This window comes from Poecilia mexicana, unplaced genomic scaffold, assembly GCF_051168715.1.
Source record: "Poecilia mexicana isolate PSO_F unplaced genomic scaffold, ASM5116871v1 scaffold_22, whole genome shotgun sequence".
Lineage (NCBI taxonomy): Eukaryota > Metazoa > Chordata > Actinopteri > Cyprinodontiformes > Poeciliidae > Poecilia > Poecilia mexicana.
The window spans coordinates 25,019,866-25,036,679 of record NW_028263391.1 but is presented as its reverse complement, the minus strand read 5'-3'; the positions used below and the strand labels follow the sequence as shown (position 1 = coordinate 25,036,679).

General features: G+C 38.9%; 1 protein-coding gene across 1 annotated transcript; it reads right to left on the bottom strand.

Moving 5' to 3' along the window:
* Positions 1-11,588: 11,588 nt before the first annotated feature.
* gpr65 (G protein-coupled receptor 65) lies at positions 11,589-13,031 on the bottom strand. The gene has a single exon (XM_014995843.2). The coding sequence runs from the start codon at positions 12,720-12,722 to the stop codon at positions 11,766-11,768; it is 957 nt and encodes a 318-aa protein (XP_014851329.2). The 5' UTR covers positions 12,723-13,031; the 3' UTR covers positions 11,589-11,765.
* Positions 13,032-16,814: the final 3,783 nt, after the last annotated feature.

Below are 16,814 nucleotides of genomic sequence, written 5' to 3'. Positions count from 1 at the left end.
ATTGGTCTGCTATAAAACTTCTAATTTAAATAAAATGTTTGGGTTTTATTCACAGGACGCTGGAGGATGATGGGTGTTTTAGGGATGGGAATCTGATCTCTACACATCTGGATTCAAAAGCTATGATGCAATACATTTAAGATTCCTCCTCATCAACCAGTGATTCAGTTAGAAAAGATTTATGTCCTCATCACATGCATCTCGATTTAAATTAATTTAGCTGAAAAATATATTGTTTGTATATATTTTCATTAATAAAAATAAATGAAACAATTCAAATTTCAATAATTTTTAATTAAATGCTCTTATGGAAAATTTATTTTTTGTTGTTGAATCTTGATACAGGGGCATTGTTGTCAGTTGCTACGGCAACAAGTGTGTGTATAGTATAGCCAACACGGAGAGGGGGGATAAAGAAAAATACCAGAGGTTTTGAGTTATTCTTCAGCCGTTTTCTGTTATTTTTAATTGTTCTGTGGCACACTTAACTGAATGAATAACACCTACATCTCCAGGTCTCATTTAGTTAACGGCGGCAGCGCAGCTATAAATGGCATGTAAAACAGTGTTTTCGCCCTCCAGCATTGTGCGCATGCGCGAAATTTCCGGATGTAAACAATAACACGCATGGGGTCGATAGCATCTGTTACGGCTCTTTCAGGAGTGGAGGGTGAAATTCTGCCTCACCATGCGTGGAGCAGAAGGAAGAAGAACGACGTGAATCTTCCTGTGAAGAGGTGAACCGTCACCGCGGAGTCCATGACGTTTCAAGTGAGTTAAAGGTTAGTCTGCTTCCAGTGTACCTGACAGCAGTGTGGCACATTTTACAAATAGCATTTGCTTTATCAAGCGGTCTGTTTGATAAACGGCGGCATGATACATGATTATACATATAATCATGTATCATGATTATATGTATAATATATACATACATACCGCGCATGTCGGTTGCGCATGCGCGTCCCTCCCAGTTTCTTCTTCGTCTGGTGAACCCCACAATGCTTTGCGGGATTCAAACAGGAAGCGCTGTTTGGTCAATGATTTGTTTTGTTTATTTTGCATTCATTCAAATCGAAATTAACTGACACATTGAGGTAAAATCCAGTGTATTTAGAATTTTCCTTATAAATCTCAGAAATTTAAAACTGCCTTACCGATTCATTCCTTTCACGCATGCGCATGTCCATCGATCAATGGACTTCCTGCTCAAACAGACTGGACTCAAGCGAACTGAACTGGGCGGGTTTGAATGATGCAGCCAAAGTGGTTGGGTGGATGGAGATAATGCTTCTCTAAGAACTTAAACACATTTGAGTTGCACACGTTTATTTAAAATAACTCATCATGATTATTTTCTACTTAACATTAGGACTCCTAATAGTCAAAGCAAACAGCACAGATTACCTTCATCACATCACCTGAGTGGGCAGGATGTCAGCATCGTGTCCTCAAAGGTAATAAATCAAAATCAGGAGAAATGTTCTGATTCAGTTAAGCTTGGTTTGGGTCAGGATGTGATAAATCGGTGGACATTAGAACTTCAGCTGTCATGACGTGTTGCTGGTTGTATCCTGTGTTTTATTGTTTTTGGATGGTTTTAAAAACTTCAAACTGTTGAACTCTTTGTAAACTCAGAGCTGGACCCTGCAGGGTGGCCGGACCCCTGGACCGACCCGTCTGGACCTGCAGCCTCATCACAGCTCTGTCCGTCCAGCTGGAGACAGGCGGGTGGGACAGGTAGGCTCATTGCGTCCTCATGTGTTATTGTTGGACATGGCGGCTCTGCTGGAGACATTGGAGGTGTGACAGGAAGCTGAGAGTCCAGACAGGGTGTGAGCTGTGTGGGTGGGAACCTGAGACCAGAACCCCAACTGGACTAAACACGGTGAAGAAATATGCAGAATGTCTCGTTTGTCCTTTCTCTTCTGCTTCCCACTGAGTATTATTCAGCAGCATGTTTGACTGCCACAGGTAGAACGTTTAAGGTAAGAGACTGATGCCATGGAAACCAGCCTAATGATATGAGCAGCTTTTTCAGGCCAAAAAGGTTTTACCTCCTTACAGCAGAAAATGTTCTGCTGTTTGCAGCTCATGTCTTCCTGCATCCAGACCAAACGATGCATTTTAAGTTTGTTTCATTTTGATGATTCTGGTTTACAGTCAGTGAAAACCCAAAACATAACACATTAAACTGTCGCCATGCCATTCTGTTATTATATGAGACAGATAATCTGTGAAAAGGTCCAGCTCCTGTGCCTTCTCCCAGTGCTCCCAGTACCAACCACAGAAACAACTCAGTCAGAAACAACCAATCAGATCCAGGAGGAGGGTCTTAGCGCTGCCAGTCAGGCTCATGAAGGCGCTGCTCACCCTCGCCCTCTGCTCTCTGTTTACAGATGGTTAACCACAGCAGAGCTGCCATAAATGCTAAGACCAGTTAGCATGGCCACTGACAACAGCAGATAAATGGTTTTCCTGTAATGTTTAGCTGTTTCTCCACCTTTTGCAGTGAGTGCACGAGCTTGACTGACAGCACTAAGACCCGCCTCCTGGCTCTGATTGGTTGTTTTTGATTGGGGTTGGGTGGAGGTGGAGAAGATCAATCTTTTCACAGATTATCTGTCTCATAACAAACTGTCAAAGTTTTGGCAATTATTGGAAAAACATGTTTTTGTAAGTTACATACTTTAATGGTCTGATGCAATATTCCACTTTCCTAGAAAGCTACATTGCTTTATTAACCCGAACTAACAGAAGGACTGATTTAAATGGAGAAACGTGGCCTCGGTGCGTGTCAGACGTTTCTCCTCCGCCCTTCAGACTCGCTGCCCTTTAGGGTGAAACAGAAACAAACTGTGGCGGACAGATGTTCCCTGAAGTGGGACGTGTGGTTTGTGGCTCCTGCTCAGTGACTCTTGTTCGATATTTGAGTCCTGATTGGCCTTCAGCTGCAGCGCCCTGATTGGCTGAGAGTGAAACCAAAACTACAGAGGCCTTGGGATGACCTCCTCCAACGTCTGCAGCCTGAGCTTCTTATTGACATCATCAGCATTATTTTTGTCTTCTGGCTTTGACATTTGATCACTTATTAAAGTCTTCAAACACTGAGCCCGTAACAGATTGTATTAACGTGTTAAAAGTAAAAACATTAATCTGATGGATGCAGACATTTATAGATCACATCATTAAAATGTGTGGTGAGTATAAACTGGGAGATTTCTTTATGTTTTAAACACTTTATAGAAATAAAGTTTAACTAAACTTAGATTTGAAGTTTAGTTTTGATTTATATTTAATAATAATAAACATGGTAGTAAACATATCTAGCTGATTTTTATCTCCTTGCTTATTTTATGCAATAAAATGTAAATTAATCATTTTAAAATGATATATTTTCTGGATTTCTTTTCATATTCTGCCTCTGGTTGAGATTCTCCAAAAGCTGAAAACCTCCATCCAGATGGTAAATCCAGAACTCCATCTCCTCTCTGTGTAAATTTGAACCAGTTTTGTGGAGAAAACCTCCATCCAGTTCTGTGTTTTGAGTTTGACTTCATAGTTTTGTTTTCCGTTTTGTTCATACTGACCAATAAAATCCTGGTATCAAAGTACCAAAACTACCAAACAGGAAGTAGTTACATTTGTTCTTTTACAATAAAACTTATAAATAAAATGAAAAACTTGTTGTAGGTTTTCTGTTATTCTTAATCTAGAATCCAAAGACTAGTTTTTAATTTAAATTGTATCAGTTGGGACTTATTTGTTAAACAAATGGCACAAAAAACATATTTAATTTAACCTGAACAGCGTCCCGTTTCTCTTCCGTCTCTCCTTCCTGCAGCAGATTTCTCCTCTGGTGTGTTTGGAGCTTCAGGTAATTAAATGAGTGTCTGACTGTATAAGTGACCCGTGGCGTGCTGCAGCTCCGGGTCCTTGCGTGCGCTCATCTCCCTCCCTCTGAGCCACAGACAGAACCGGACCGAACCATGTGTCCGGTCCGGTTCTGTCATCAGGCAATTAGGCAGCCAGGCGGGGCAGAAAGGTGGAGACATTAATAATAAGATTGTGTGTGTGTGTGTGTGTGTGTGTGTGTGAGTGAGGGGGGGTCTGCAGAGCTTTACCTCAAGGTGAACGTGACCTCTGCCCCCGTCCCACTGCGGCTCCCACTCCTCCACTGCATCTGGTCCGGTTCTATTGCTGCTCTTTAAATACTTTTCCTCTGGACGCATCATTGACTGAACATTGTTGTGGTGGACAGTCAGAGTTATTTACAGGGAAGGAAGCTGGCAGGCGATTCGTTAAAGAAAATCAATCCAAACAGAGACTCGGCAGCAATAAAGTGGCAAAAGGAGAAGCACGCGTAGCCATAAGAATTGACATTTCCTAAACACAATGAATGGTTTTTGGTGCCTGAGAAATATTTAAATAAATCTCCGGTGTGCTGCAGTGTTACGCAACTCTGCCTGAACAGCAAGGAGAGCATCTTCTGTCAGGAGGAGCAACGACCTGATCTGCAGCAGAAACCACCCAACCTTCACTCAGTTTAACTTACTAACCACTGGAGTCAAGCTGTATTCTGAAGATATAATTATAAAATTAAATCTTCCTGCTCAGCAGCTGGACATGCAGATGGTTGATGAAGGAACGGGTCATTCTCAGAACCTCAACTCCGCATGGTGTCACGATGCCGTCTGTGCAGGAAGGACTTAAAGATTATCATGATATTTTGTTGTGATAACGATGGAAGTGGTGATAAGAAGTACTTATTGCTTCTTTTTAAAGTGACAGTACGGCAGTAAACGTGTATTTACCACCAGAGTCCATAATGTGGAGTCTGATCTCATCCTGAACATTTAAAGTGTAAATAAAAGCAGACAAACCAACAGAATGAGAAGAAACAAACTGTTAGGAAATATTTATTGGTTTGGCGTATTTCTCCATCCAGCCTTCATCTGAAATGTGATTCTAGATGTCGACCTGTTGTCCTTTTTTAGAAACCGAGCTTCTTGATTTGTGTCAGCGTCTAGAAGTGGCGACTTTACTTTTCCTTCCGGCACAGAGACTGTTGAGGCGTCCTTTAATGGTGCAATTCATCAGTGAGGAGTGTGTGTGTGTAAATAAAGGCTTCATCCGGAGACGCTGACAGCATGCGTGGGCTCACATCCTAACATTAGCCAGAGCAATCAAAGGAAGGTTGAGGAGCATGAAGCGAATTTAAACCCAGCTGTCAACAAAGATTGTAACTTAGAACTTCCCACACACTTTCTGATTTTTCGTATGCAAGATGAAAATAGTAGGAACAATAACTCTAGAAACGTCTACCAGCTCAGCGATGAGAGATCTGATGAGATCAGAACTGAACCTCTGGGTAAAATATGTGAAAAACTAAACCTGCACAGTAAAGCATGGTGGTGGCAGCATCATGATGGCTGCTCCACTCAGGAAAACCTAAATAATCACAAACACACACAGGAACTAAATGATTAACCAAAGCCAAACAGTTAAAGGTTAATTCTACAAAACAAAACTCAGAAAAACAAACATGAAACCTCAGCCTAACTTCATGTCAGACAGAGGGAGCCTTGTGTGTATTTATGTATAAAATGTACAGGAATCTGGTAAAAACCAGCTGAGTTGTGTGACAGAATATTACATAATTGATGTTTGTTTTTTGTTTGTTTGTTTGTTTGTTTTTTATTTTAAAACTATCTCAGATTTTGCTGACAGTTGAATGGAAACAGCTTCTGTCCTGAAAAATGTTTCTTTACTTGTTACTGTATTTTCATCCAGTCCGTCTCAACACTTCTGGTATCTTTCCAGTCCTGCAGATGTTTCAGTCTGACTGAGCCATAAAAAAATCCACCTAGAGACGCAAAGTGTGAAGAAGAAAAGAGCAACAGAGATTCTGACTCCTCTGAAGCTGGTAATAAATCTAAATATTTTATTGCAGAATGGTTTCAGTCAGATTCAACTGTTTTAGCACATTTGCTAAGGTGGAATAAAGCTAAGTGCTCCTGCTATGCTGTTCTTCAGGATCTCCGGTTCGGTTCGGTTCTGATGACTTCACTTTACACCTCTCTTCGTTTCAGAGTCTCAGATGTCGAAGCTGCCAGGCGGATTTTTCGTCTCTGTTTCGGTATGCTTCATGTCAAACCCGCTGCGCCGCTCGGGGCCACAGTCTGGCACTTCCTCCAACTTTTCCTCTTCCTGTCGCTCTTAGCGCCGTCACACTTCTTCAGTTCCTCACAACATCTTCTAGTTCTGGCTGCTTGGAGAATAAACGAGTGAGGAACAGCAGAAGCTGCCTTCTTGTGTTAATTCTCTCTTTACTCTGCTGGTTTTAGTCTTTTTTTAGACCCAGTTAAATGTGCTAACAGCAGATTTCTGGAGCCCCTCTCAGGGGTCACCAGCTGAGTGGCAGAGGTCACCCTGGACAGGTGGCCAGCCTGTCACACAGAGACTCTCAGGTAAATCAGAGACAAATGAACCCAGCGGCGTTCCTGGAGAGCTGCTGTCCTGAATCCAACTGATGATTCGTTAGCTGGACTCTGCAAAGCGCCATGACCGACTGCTGATGGCAGAACTCAGCTGTTCTGGTCTGGTCAGTTTACCAAACAATAGTTTCATCAGACCACAGGAATGATTTTTGTAGTGTGGTTTTTGTGCTGTTTGTGAAGTAATGGCTTCTTGGTTTCTGAGCGGCTTTCCGGCTGCTGTTGGTCCAGGAAACGTCTCACTGTGGATAACGAATGAAGATCCTTCACAGGTTTTATTCCGGGTTGATTCAGACATTTCCGTCCATTTCTGGACATCCACTCGCTGTCCGAACTTATTGTTTGAACGGATAAATGTGGATCTGGAAGCTGTTTTCAAGGATGAACCAGACATGTGGACGTCCATAATCCATAACACTTTTCCTGAATTCTGTTTTATTTGTTCATAAAATCAGACAAAAATCCAGGACATCAACAGACCTGCTAGTCTTACAAACACATCACACCTCTCTGTTCTTTATTTTAGCATTTGTTTGAAAATCATCTCATTTTCTTTACACCACATGTGTCAAACTCAAGGCCTGAGGGCCACATTTGGCCCCCCAGCATTTTATAGGCCCATGATTGATTTAAAATAGGTTTTGAGCATGAATTGACTACAAACTACATCTCCCATAATGCATTCCGATTGTTACCAGCCAACATTACGGCTTCTCGCCACTAGAGAGCAGCAGAGTCACCTCAAGCTGCTTATTGATTTTCCCAGCGAATAAAACTGAGACATCGACAAGCTAACATCAAAACGTCCAAGAAAATAAAAATCGATTTACAAGTAAGACTGAATGAAGATGTGTGAGTTGGTGTCAGGGCGGCAGGTGGCGCTAGACTTTTTTTGTTATCCTTATCTTGACCGACAACATTAAAAAATTCGGTCATGTACTATTTTTATCCGTGAAATTACAATCATACTAACATCGGCTATTTAGTCGCATTTTATGCGGTTTAGTTAATATTCACCGTGAATCCAGATCCCATCACAGATTAAGCAGATAAATGTATCTTACATTTACTCGTAGTGACAAAAACCACTGACTGAGGCCCCAATAACTTTTAATAAATTAAATTGAGCGACTTCACTTAAATTAGTGTCACTGTCCTCCAGAACGCCGCTCTCCCGGGCGTTCTGGACTCTGTAGAACCATTTGTCTCTGCTAATGACATCTTCAATACATTTTTTGTATCCCAGGCTTAGTTTATGGACTGAACAGACAGAAACAGTTACCATTATACATTTTGATTTTATTTTTGAACAATTTTTAATTGTAAAGTGTTGATTTTATTTTTGAACCATTTTTAATTGTAAAGTGTTGATTTTATTTTTGAAACCTTGTTTATTGTAGTGTTGATTTTATTTTTGAACCATTTTTAATTGTAAAGTGTTGATTTTATTTTTGAAACCTTATTTATTGCAAAGTGTTGATTGTCTGAAAGACCTTACACATGAATTGCCCCATACTGGGTTTGAACTGATGACCTCAGCATTACCAGCACGGTGTTCTAACCTGCTGAGCTAACTCACCTACCTTACAAGCTGTTGAGTTTCCATGGATTTAAGAATAACTTACATGATTGTACCACAATAAAGATTTGATAAAATGCTTATATTCTAATGTTTTTCAAAACAACATACATAATATTTTATTTTCCAGAGATTTTGTATTTTGAAGTGTTGATATTATTTTTGAACCATTTTTAATTTTCAAGTGTTGAGTGTATTTCAGAGATATTTTTTATTTTAATGTTAATTTTATTTTTGAACCATCTTTTATTTGTAAGTATTGATTTTATTTTATAGCCATTTAGCCAAGTCTCTATAGAACCATTTGTCTCTGCTAATGACATTTTCAATACATTTTTTTGATCCCAGGGTTAGTTTATGGACTGTAATGTGAAATTAGGCACAAGTATAAGTCTGACAGTTTGTTCACCAAGTTACTGTGCTCTCTGAGAGGATCTGTGGTTTAAGTATTTGACATTGTTCCATGCCCATTGAAATTAGTCACTAACAAAATGTGGATCATCTACCAGGAACACTGCAAACGGCATGAGTTCCTGTAGCGTAGTGGTTATCACGTTTGCTTTACATGCGAAAGGTCTCTGGTTCGAAACCAGATTTTGCATGTTCTATACATCACAGGTGTTTACTAAAGGTCAACAAGGGCTCTGTGGTGTCATGCTCTGTTTTCTGAATCCAGGCATCTGAGTGCAAACCTCAGTTGAAATTTTCATGTTGCATCTCACATCATCAACTTTGGAACCTCAAACTGAAACAAAGCAGAGAAGTTCAGTTCCTGTAGTGTAGTGGTTATCATGTCTGCTTTACACGCAAAAGGTCTCTGGTTTGAAACCAGACAGAAATGGTTTTTGTAGGTTATGCATCTCTTGGGGTGCAGTGAGACAACAAGAGCCTTCCTCTTTGGTGATGGTTCACTTGCCAGTCGACTTCATTATTTAAACACTGATTTAAATATTGTAATTTTTAAACTGAGCAGTAATTTTACATCCATGGAAACTCAAATGTAATATTTAAAACTTCAATACATAAAATCAGTTATTTAACAATATGAGGTGTTTAATTTATTTTTAACATTGTATTTTTATACATTTATGCTAGGGCTGCCCAAGTAGTTTTCCAGAGCTACCATCTGCAGCTTTAGATGCATTCCTTCTCTGACACACCTGGACCATTGACTCATTATAAGCCTCTACAGAACTGAATGAGGGAAGTCAACCTTTTGTCTGGGGTGTTTTAGCAGGGATGCACTCCTGATTTGTACCGTCAATGTGGCCCATTGAGGGGGGCCAATATGCTGAAGTGGCCCTCGGTGAAACTGAGTTTGACACCCCTGCTTTACACTTCACAAACTACATTCTGCTTTGTGCGACATGTAACATAAAACATATTATTGTTTGTATTTGTAATGCGATAAATGTGAGGCGGAGTGAACACCTGGAAGGAGCTGCAGCTTGTTGAGGTTGGCTGAAGGATTTTATGTTTCAGAGGAACAAAGTTTCACACTGAAGACGACGCAGTCGGCTTGTGTTGCCATGGAAACAGCTTCAACAACAATCCTGCAAGTCATCATCTGCAGAAGTTTAAACTAAAACTCTTCAGCTCTGCACCGTCGGTACTCTCAAACTGATATTGCTGAACTTTATCTTCAGCTGAACTCTCACATTAACAAGTCTTTAAGGATTCATGTTTATTTCTGAAGATTCTTCATCTGCAGAATCAAAGGATGAAGAACACAGTGATGAGATTAGAGAGGAAACACTGCTGAACATACTGAATATAAGTGATATTATCAAAAACAAACACCACTTACCATGATTATTTTAAACAGCAATTAATTTTTATTGGTTTGATGTCCATCCACCCATTTTCTTCTGCTTATCCGGGGGTAGCAGCTTAACAATATTACATCAAACTGGTTTTATGTAATATTCTAATTTTAAATGTCATGTTTTCATTTCATGTAAGTGAAAAATCATCATAAGTAACAGAAACAGAGGCTTGCAAATATTAGTCACAGTGTAATTTATCTTAATATTTTTATACAACGAGTGATAAAGTTCTTGAAATAATTTTCGATAATATTCTAGTTTGTTGAATTTGTATGTTTAGAAAGACTTTATAAACCACAGCTAGAATCTTGATTATCATCATCAATGATATAAATGGCTTTAGATTATTTTCATTCAGTGAACAAATGTTTTTATTCTGAATGACGTCACAGAAAAGTATGAAGTTAAACGGCAAAGAAATGTGACTGCATTTCCTACAATGTCCACTAGAGAGCAACATACATCCATAGGTATGTTGCGAACATTTCACAACCACAGAGTGAAAGCAGAGCCATGAATAATATTGATATTTTTAAAATGTGACGTTTTCCCTTTTAAGGGTTGAAACTCAAAGTCTCTATTTTTGCTTAAAACATTCAGAAATGTGAAGAAACTGAAAACTCTAATAAATGTATATCAATCAAATTTGCAAGTATATATGCATAGTAAAATATGTAGTAAAATATGCATTTGTCATGTGTTAATGCAGTTAAACAGATATTGGGCTGAAAATAAAGCATCTGTTATGAAAACACAACAAAAGGTGATTAGTTAAAATCAGCTGCTGAGCAGGTGAGAAACCAAAGGTTTCTGATATCTGTATGCAGCTGATAGAATCAGAACAGATGTTCTGATGATAAAATTCGTCCTGCAAACTGATTTTAATTAAACAATCAAACCAAGAAATCAAAGTGTAAAGTAGAAATGAAGGAGGGATCACAGAAACACCTGACTGGGGAGTTTTCAGGATATTTATTCACTTCTCAGCTGTCTGTGTCATATCTGGGTTATAATTATGGTGCTAATATTTGATATGGAATCATGTTTTAACAACTGAAAAGACTCCCAGCAACTATAAAACATTAAAATCTTAATATATCTAGTGACCTAAAGCAACACTGAGCTGTGGCAGTCTGCTTCACATCAGGAAGCAGACGTTCAGACCTGCAGCCACTGATTTCTTACAAACAGGTCGTATCGTGGTAACAATGACAGGATGGTGAGTCTACAGGTCTGTTGCTTATTAACTGGTCCAGTTGTTAAAGAGCAGTAACTGCATCATGTTATCCGTTCTGTAAATATAGAAAACTGGAGATAAAAAAGAGTCAAGGACAAAAACTGAGGAAACAGAATCACAGGAAGTCTCAGCAAAGTCAAGATAAAAGACAAACCAGAACGTCAGGATGGGATTTATGTGAGAATGCATCTATAAAACACACGTTGAGTGGAAACAGAAGAAAATTAACTTTTTCCAAACTATCTGGGTTATTGCAAACAGGGACTTAGTTACAGCATCCATCCATCCATCCATCCATCCATCCATCCATCCATCCATCCATCCATCCATCCGTATTTAAACATCAATTAATTAAATTAGTAAAAGAAAAAGGTACATATCATCTTAAGTGGTTGAGCTATATGCTCCTTTTCAAACAGAGATCAAAAGATATGTACACATCACATCAATGGTTAAAAGGTTTAGAACGTCACAATTTTTCTTTTTTTATTGAAAATGATGCAGTTTTATTTGTGTGTTCTGTGAAATGCAGGTATAGAACATATATAAGAACTGATGTTTTTGTTTTTTTAAAGAAACTTATAAACAAACTTTTTAAAGGACATTAAAGTAAGTCATCTTTATCCTCTTTAACTTATACAGTTTATCCCTTCTGTTCTTTTCTGCTTCCTCAAGAAGAAAAGCAGAACCTGTTGGACCTTTTTCTGCCCTGTTCTGGTGATGAAGCAGTAGAGCAGCGGGTCTGCCAGGCAGTTCATGGTGGATATAGCAGTGCTAACCTTGTAAATAAAGAGGAACCATTTAAAACTCTGGCAGCCATCCAACAGCATGCGGACCATGAAAGAGACATGGATCGGTCCGAAGCAGACCAACAGGCAGAGAAGAACCACCGTCAGCAGCTTTGAGATCCGCAGCCGTTCCTCGTCCATCGTGGCTCTGTTTGCTTTCACTGCCAGGCGTGTGCTCTGGGTGGAGAAAAAGACGATGAGAACCGGAACCACGAAGCCCAGGAAGAAGCGAGCGATGCCAGCATTAGCCATGGTCTGCGACAGCGGGAGGAAGATGTCGTAGCACAAAGAAAACATGTTGTTTTCATAGTAGGAGTCCTCCCAGGTTATGGTGCACACATTGAAGCCCATCACCAACACCCAAATGGTGACGGAGATCATGGCGGTGGTGCTGACCTTCCTCGTCCAGGCGTACCTGAGCGGGTGAACCACCGCCAGGTAGCGGTTCACTGCGATGCAGCAGAGGAAAGCCTCACTGGTGTAGAAGTTGGTGTAGAGCGAGTAGATGGAGGCCAAACAGACGTAGCCTCCGTGGGTCCAGACGCCTCTCCACAGGAAGTCCATCCACAGGGAGAGGCCCAAGGTGAAGGTCAGGTCACTCAAGGCCAGATGGAAGAGGTAAACGCCAAGGTCGTTTTTCTGCCTGATGTGCTGACACGACACGTACAGGGAGAAGGTGTTCGCAGGGATGGAGATGATGATGACGGTCAGGTAGTAGAGGAGGAAGAGCTTCCTCCTGAGAGGCGTTTCCACCAGGAAGCATCCTGAAGCATTGGCCCCCAGAGTCAGGTTCTCCATGGCAGACCGCAGGTTTTAACGCCAAACTCTGGTGGAAAACAGGAGGAAGAGAAACAAACAGCTGGAAAACTTTTACATATTTACTGATAAAACATTTACTGAGTTCACTGTGTCATACTTACCATTAATATTTAAACACATTAAAGTTTTGTCACAGGTCTTTTAATTTCACAAATCTGTTTCTTAATTTTATTTTATTTTTTTTAATACGTTAGTTTGGTGACATAAAGATAAGATTTGTTACTATTTCACATCTAAACGCATTCAGATATTTTCCCTCTTTCTGCAGGTGTAGAGGCATTTGTTTCCTCTGGCTTCTTTCTCTTCATTCCATTCAGTTTATTTGTGTAGCACCAATTTACAACTAATTTCTCAAATCAATTCACTTTGTGATGATATTTTAAAGTACTTAATAAGGTCCAACGTGTTTAAAATGAGAAAAACACACATCCGTCACGTCCTCTGGTCAGTCTTTGCAGAGGTCTGCAAAGACTGACCTGATCAGACTGGTCAGTCTGATAAATTTGCACAAATTTATCAGAGATAAATTATTTTGAGGCCACATGCCAAAACCATGTTGGAGCCAAACTATCAAAATTCCCAGAACTAACTTTTCCCAGGACTCATTAATCCAAAGGGCATTTCGACTGAACTCCTACAGAAACCCATCACCCTGTGGAAAATAGAAACTTTATAGCATGTATCTGTTCCATCACTTTGTGCATCACATACCATAATGTCTTTGTTTCTGAGTTAAATTACACAAGTTCAATTTTATGAATTCATCAGACCTCCATAAAAGCAGTTATTACATTTTTGTAATTGGAGCAATGAACGTCTGCATGAAATGAAACATTTCCAACATTTCTGAGCTGCTATTCTGGGTGAAAGGATCGACATCCGACCCGTCCTGAGGAGACTCATCAAACATTAGTTCTGCACAACAACATGAATAAAATAAATAAAATACTATTTTGAACAAATTAAAAGTTCAGGTTTTTTTCAGGTTTAAAACTCAAAGTTGATTACTTACAGTTTTCTCCTGGACTCCGTCCATATACCTGCAGCGTAGATCAGGCCGGCTTCATGTTTCTTCATCAGTCTGCTTCCAAACCAGCAATCAGGAGAAAAACAAACACAGGCCAGTTTTAGTCTGGACACAGAGTGAGAGGTTTCATGTTTGTTGCGTCGTTACGTTGGTGATGATCATGACTGCCTGATGGTCATTATTACCATGTCTCCATAGTGCACTTATCAGCTCTACATGTTCCTGTTTAAAATAAAAGCCCATTTACCTTTAGCACTTTTAAAACATGATTCTGATGTAATTTTCTGTCCTCCACAGAAACGACACCCAGGTCTCTGAGTTTAGTTTAGTTTTTTAAATTCAGTTGGTAAAAGTTTCTCTCTGCGCCTCATTAGAAACATGGAACTGTCTGAAACATGTTGCAGGAATCTGGTTGTTCTTCAGTGTTTCTGTTTGATCAAGGATGGACGTGTGCTGATTATATTATGTGAAGGTGAAGGATAACAGCGCCCCCATGTGGCGAAACGGGAGAACATGCATGCAGAGCCTTTAGGTCGTCCATTCCAAAATGAAATGAAATAAAAACAATGAGAAGATTAGAATGTTATATAACACCATTAAAGAATATTTAATACAGAAATGTGTGCCTGTCTATGTTGCACTTTACTTGGTCTGGGCTCCTTTTGCATGAATTACTGCTTCAGTGCAGCGTAGCATGGAGGACATCAGCCTGGTTCTGTTCAGGAAGTCTAGGTATAACAACTTCAGCTAAACTTAATAAAAAAAAAAACACTTTTATTAGTAACCAAGATGTTTGACCTTTCTAAGTTTGGAACCAGAAACGACAACAATAAGAGCTTTCTAATGTAGACAGCACATATCAGGCTGATTTTCTGAAAAATATAATAAAATCATTGAAACAATCTCGCCCGGCTGTTATTATTATTTTCAGACAGAAAGTTGAAAAGTTTCAGGTCCAGATAAATCAGACTACTGAACAACTTGTATCTTAAGATAAACCTTCAATATCTGCTGTGATTAGCTGATAACCTCACTATTTATATCTAACTCCATTTATTGAATATAACTCAATAAATGGAGTTATATTTTATGACTTGAACTGTCTTCTGGTTTTAGTATCAGATGAAATCCCAAGTGGTGTTTATCAAACTGATAATAAATCAATCCTAATCGTTCCAAAATCCACTTTTCAGCAGGATTTTGGACCATCTTAGTACTCCATTTGTTTTCCTCTCAACCTCTGATTAAGGAGGAGTTTAGAACAAGGAACAGATCAGCTGTAGTCGTTTACCGGATCCGTCTGTGTGTGTTGGTTCCTGAAGTCCAGCTGAAGGTCAGACGTTATGAATCTGTCTTTGCTGAAAAACCCCCTTGTTGAGTTTTTATCTGCTTTCTGTGCACTTTTTTCTACCACAACTTTTCCTTCCACTCAATTTTTCATTAAAATATATGAATACAATAACTTGTAAAGAGTTAGCTATTTTCGCAATTAAATTGTATGTGTAGACCCATGAAAAACAAACTATATCTAAATGAAAACACTGAATATAAAAACAGGCACCTCAACATTATTTTTTATCTTTAGTTTCTCAGTGTAAGAAGTTCTTCAGTGTTATTTCAGCTATCCAGCGCGATTCCACATACAACCGCTAGGGGCGTCTGTCGCATTGGTGCATAGAGAAGGTTGAGCACACAGAAGAAGAATAAACCTTCCAGTTAGATGCGGAAGCTCATCGTGTGTCTCATCTTTTCTGTATAACAGGTCAGTAAAAATGTATTTTGATGCATAAATATTGATTAGCTTTAGGAGTTGAAGAGGTTATTGAATCGGGAGTCAACTAGTGAGTCACATTATGCAGTTTGTGATGAGTATTATGTAGAAAACGGGACATAATTCTGGAGCCTAATTTATGCTAATGCTAGCGAACTTCTGTGCGTTGAGCTAGCTGAGAAATAGCTGAAGGACTGCTGAATTCGGTTGCATTTTGTACATTTCGAAACGATTTTCAAATAAAGGATGCTATTTCAATCTCTTTGATTGTAAAATGGAGTTTTGTTTATGGTTATTGCAAAAACAGAAACCATATTGTTACGACATTCGGTGAGTAACTAATGATTGTTTATGTGTAAAGCTTAGTAAAGAGACGCAGCAGAGCAGTTTTGAATTTTTTGTGTAGCAGATAAAGTACTATTATTCTGTAAAACAATACAGTTAAAAGCTAAGATGTATATTTTATTTGTGCAGAATAAAAATTGTGAAAGCTATTAAAATAATTAAAAGCAAATTCATATACCTTATTTTCTGCACTATAAGGTGCGCCTAACACCTTCAATTTCCTCAAAAGACGACAGTGTCCCTTATAATCCGGTGCGCCTTATAGTGCGGAAAATACAGTACTTTTATTTTGATTGTTAAAAATACCTATATATATATATATATATATATATATATATATATATATATATATATATATATATAGCATAGAAGGGATGCTATATATATATATATATATATATATATATATATATATATATATATAAGGGATGCCAAGGGATATATATGGCATCCCTTCTCACCCTCCGCGGGTGAGAAGGGAATTTTTTTTATGCCTTAGTGCTGCTGAGGCTTGTTTCGCTGCAGTGAAAGTAACAATGTCCAGATAACACGCATGCAGCTGTTTACAATTCTGCCACAATATGTTGACATTTAGGAGCTGACGGACTGCCAGGTCAGTAACGGGTCACCAAATAAAGACTCGTGATTTCTCCCTGCACAGCATGCTTTGTGGACAAATCATATTATGTGTAGATTAATTTCAGGAATTATTCTCTTGAGATCATTTGTGTCATCTTTCAAGTGCTGGGAAAGAGGAAAGATCAAATATTCCCTCTAAACTAATAAAAACTCTTGGAAGATGTGTTGCTTAATTTGCAAAAAAAAAAAAAAAAAAAGAAACAAAGAAATATCCTCAAGAGAAAATGACTGTCTCATTTGGGTTAAAAAAGATCATGCAACAAACCATTTTGATATAAAATAAAGAAAA

Bases quoted from the DNA above. Each gene is read 5' to 3' on its own strand.
- gpr65 (XM_014995843.2), bottom strand. From the start codon at position 12,722: ATGGAGAACCTGACTCTGGGGGCCAATGCTTCAGGATGCTTCCTGGTG.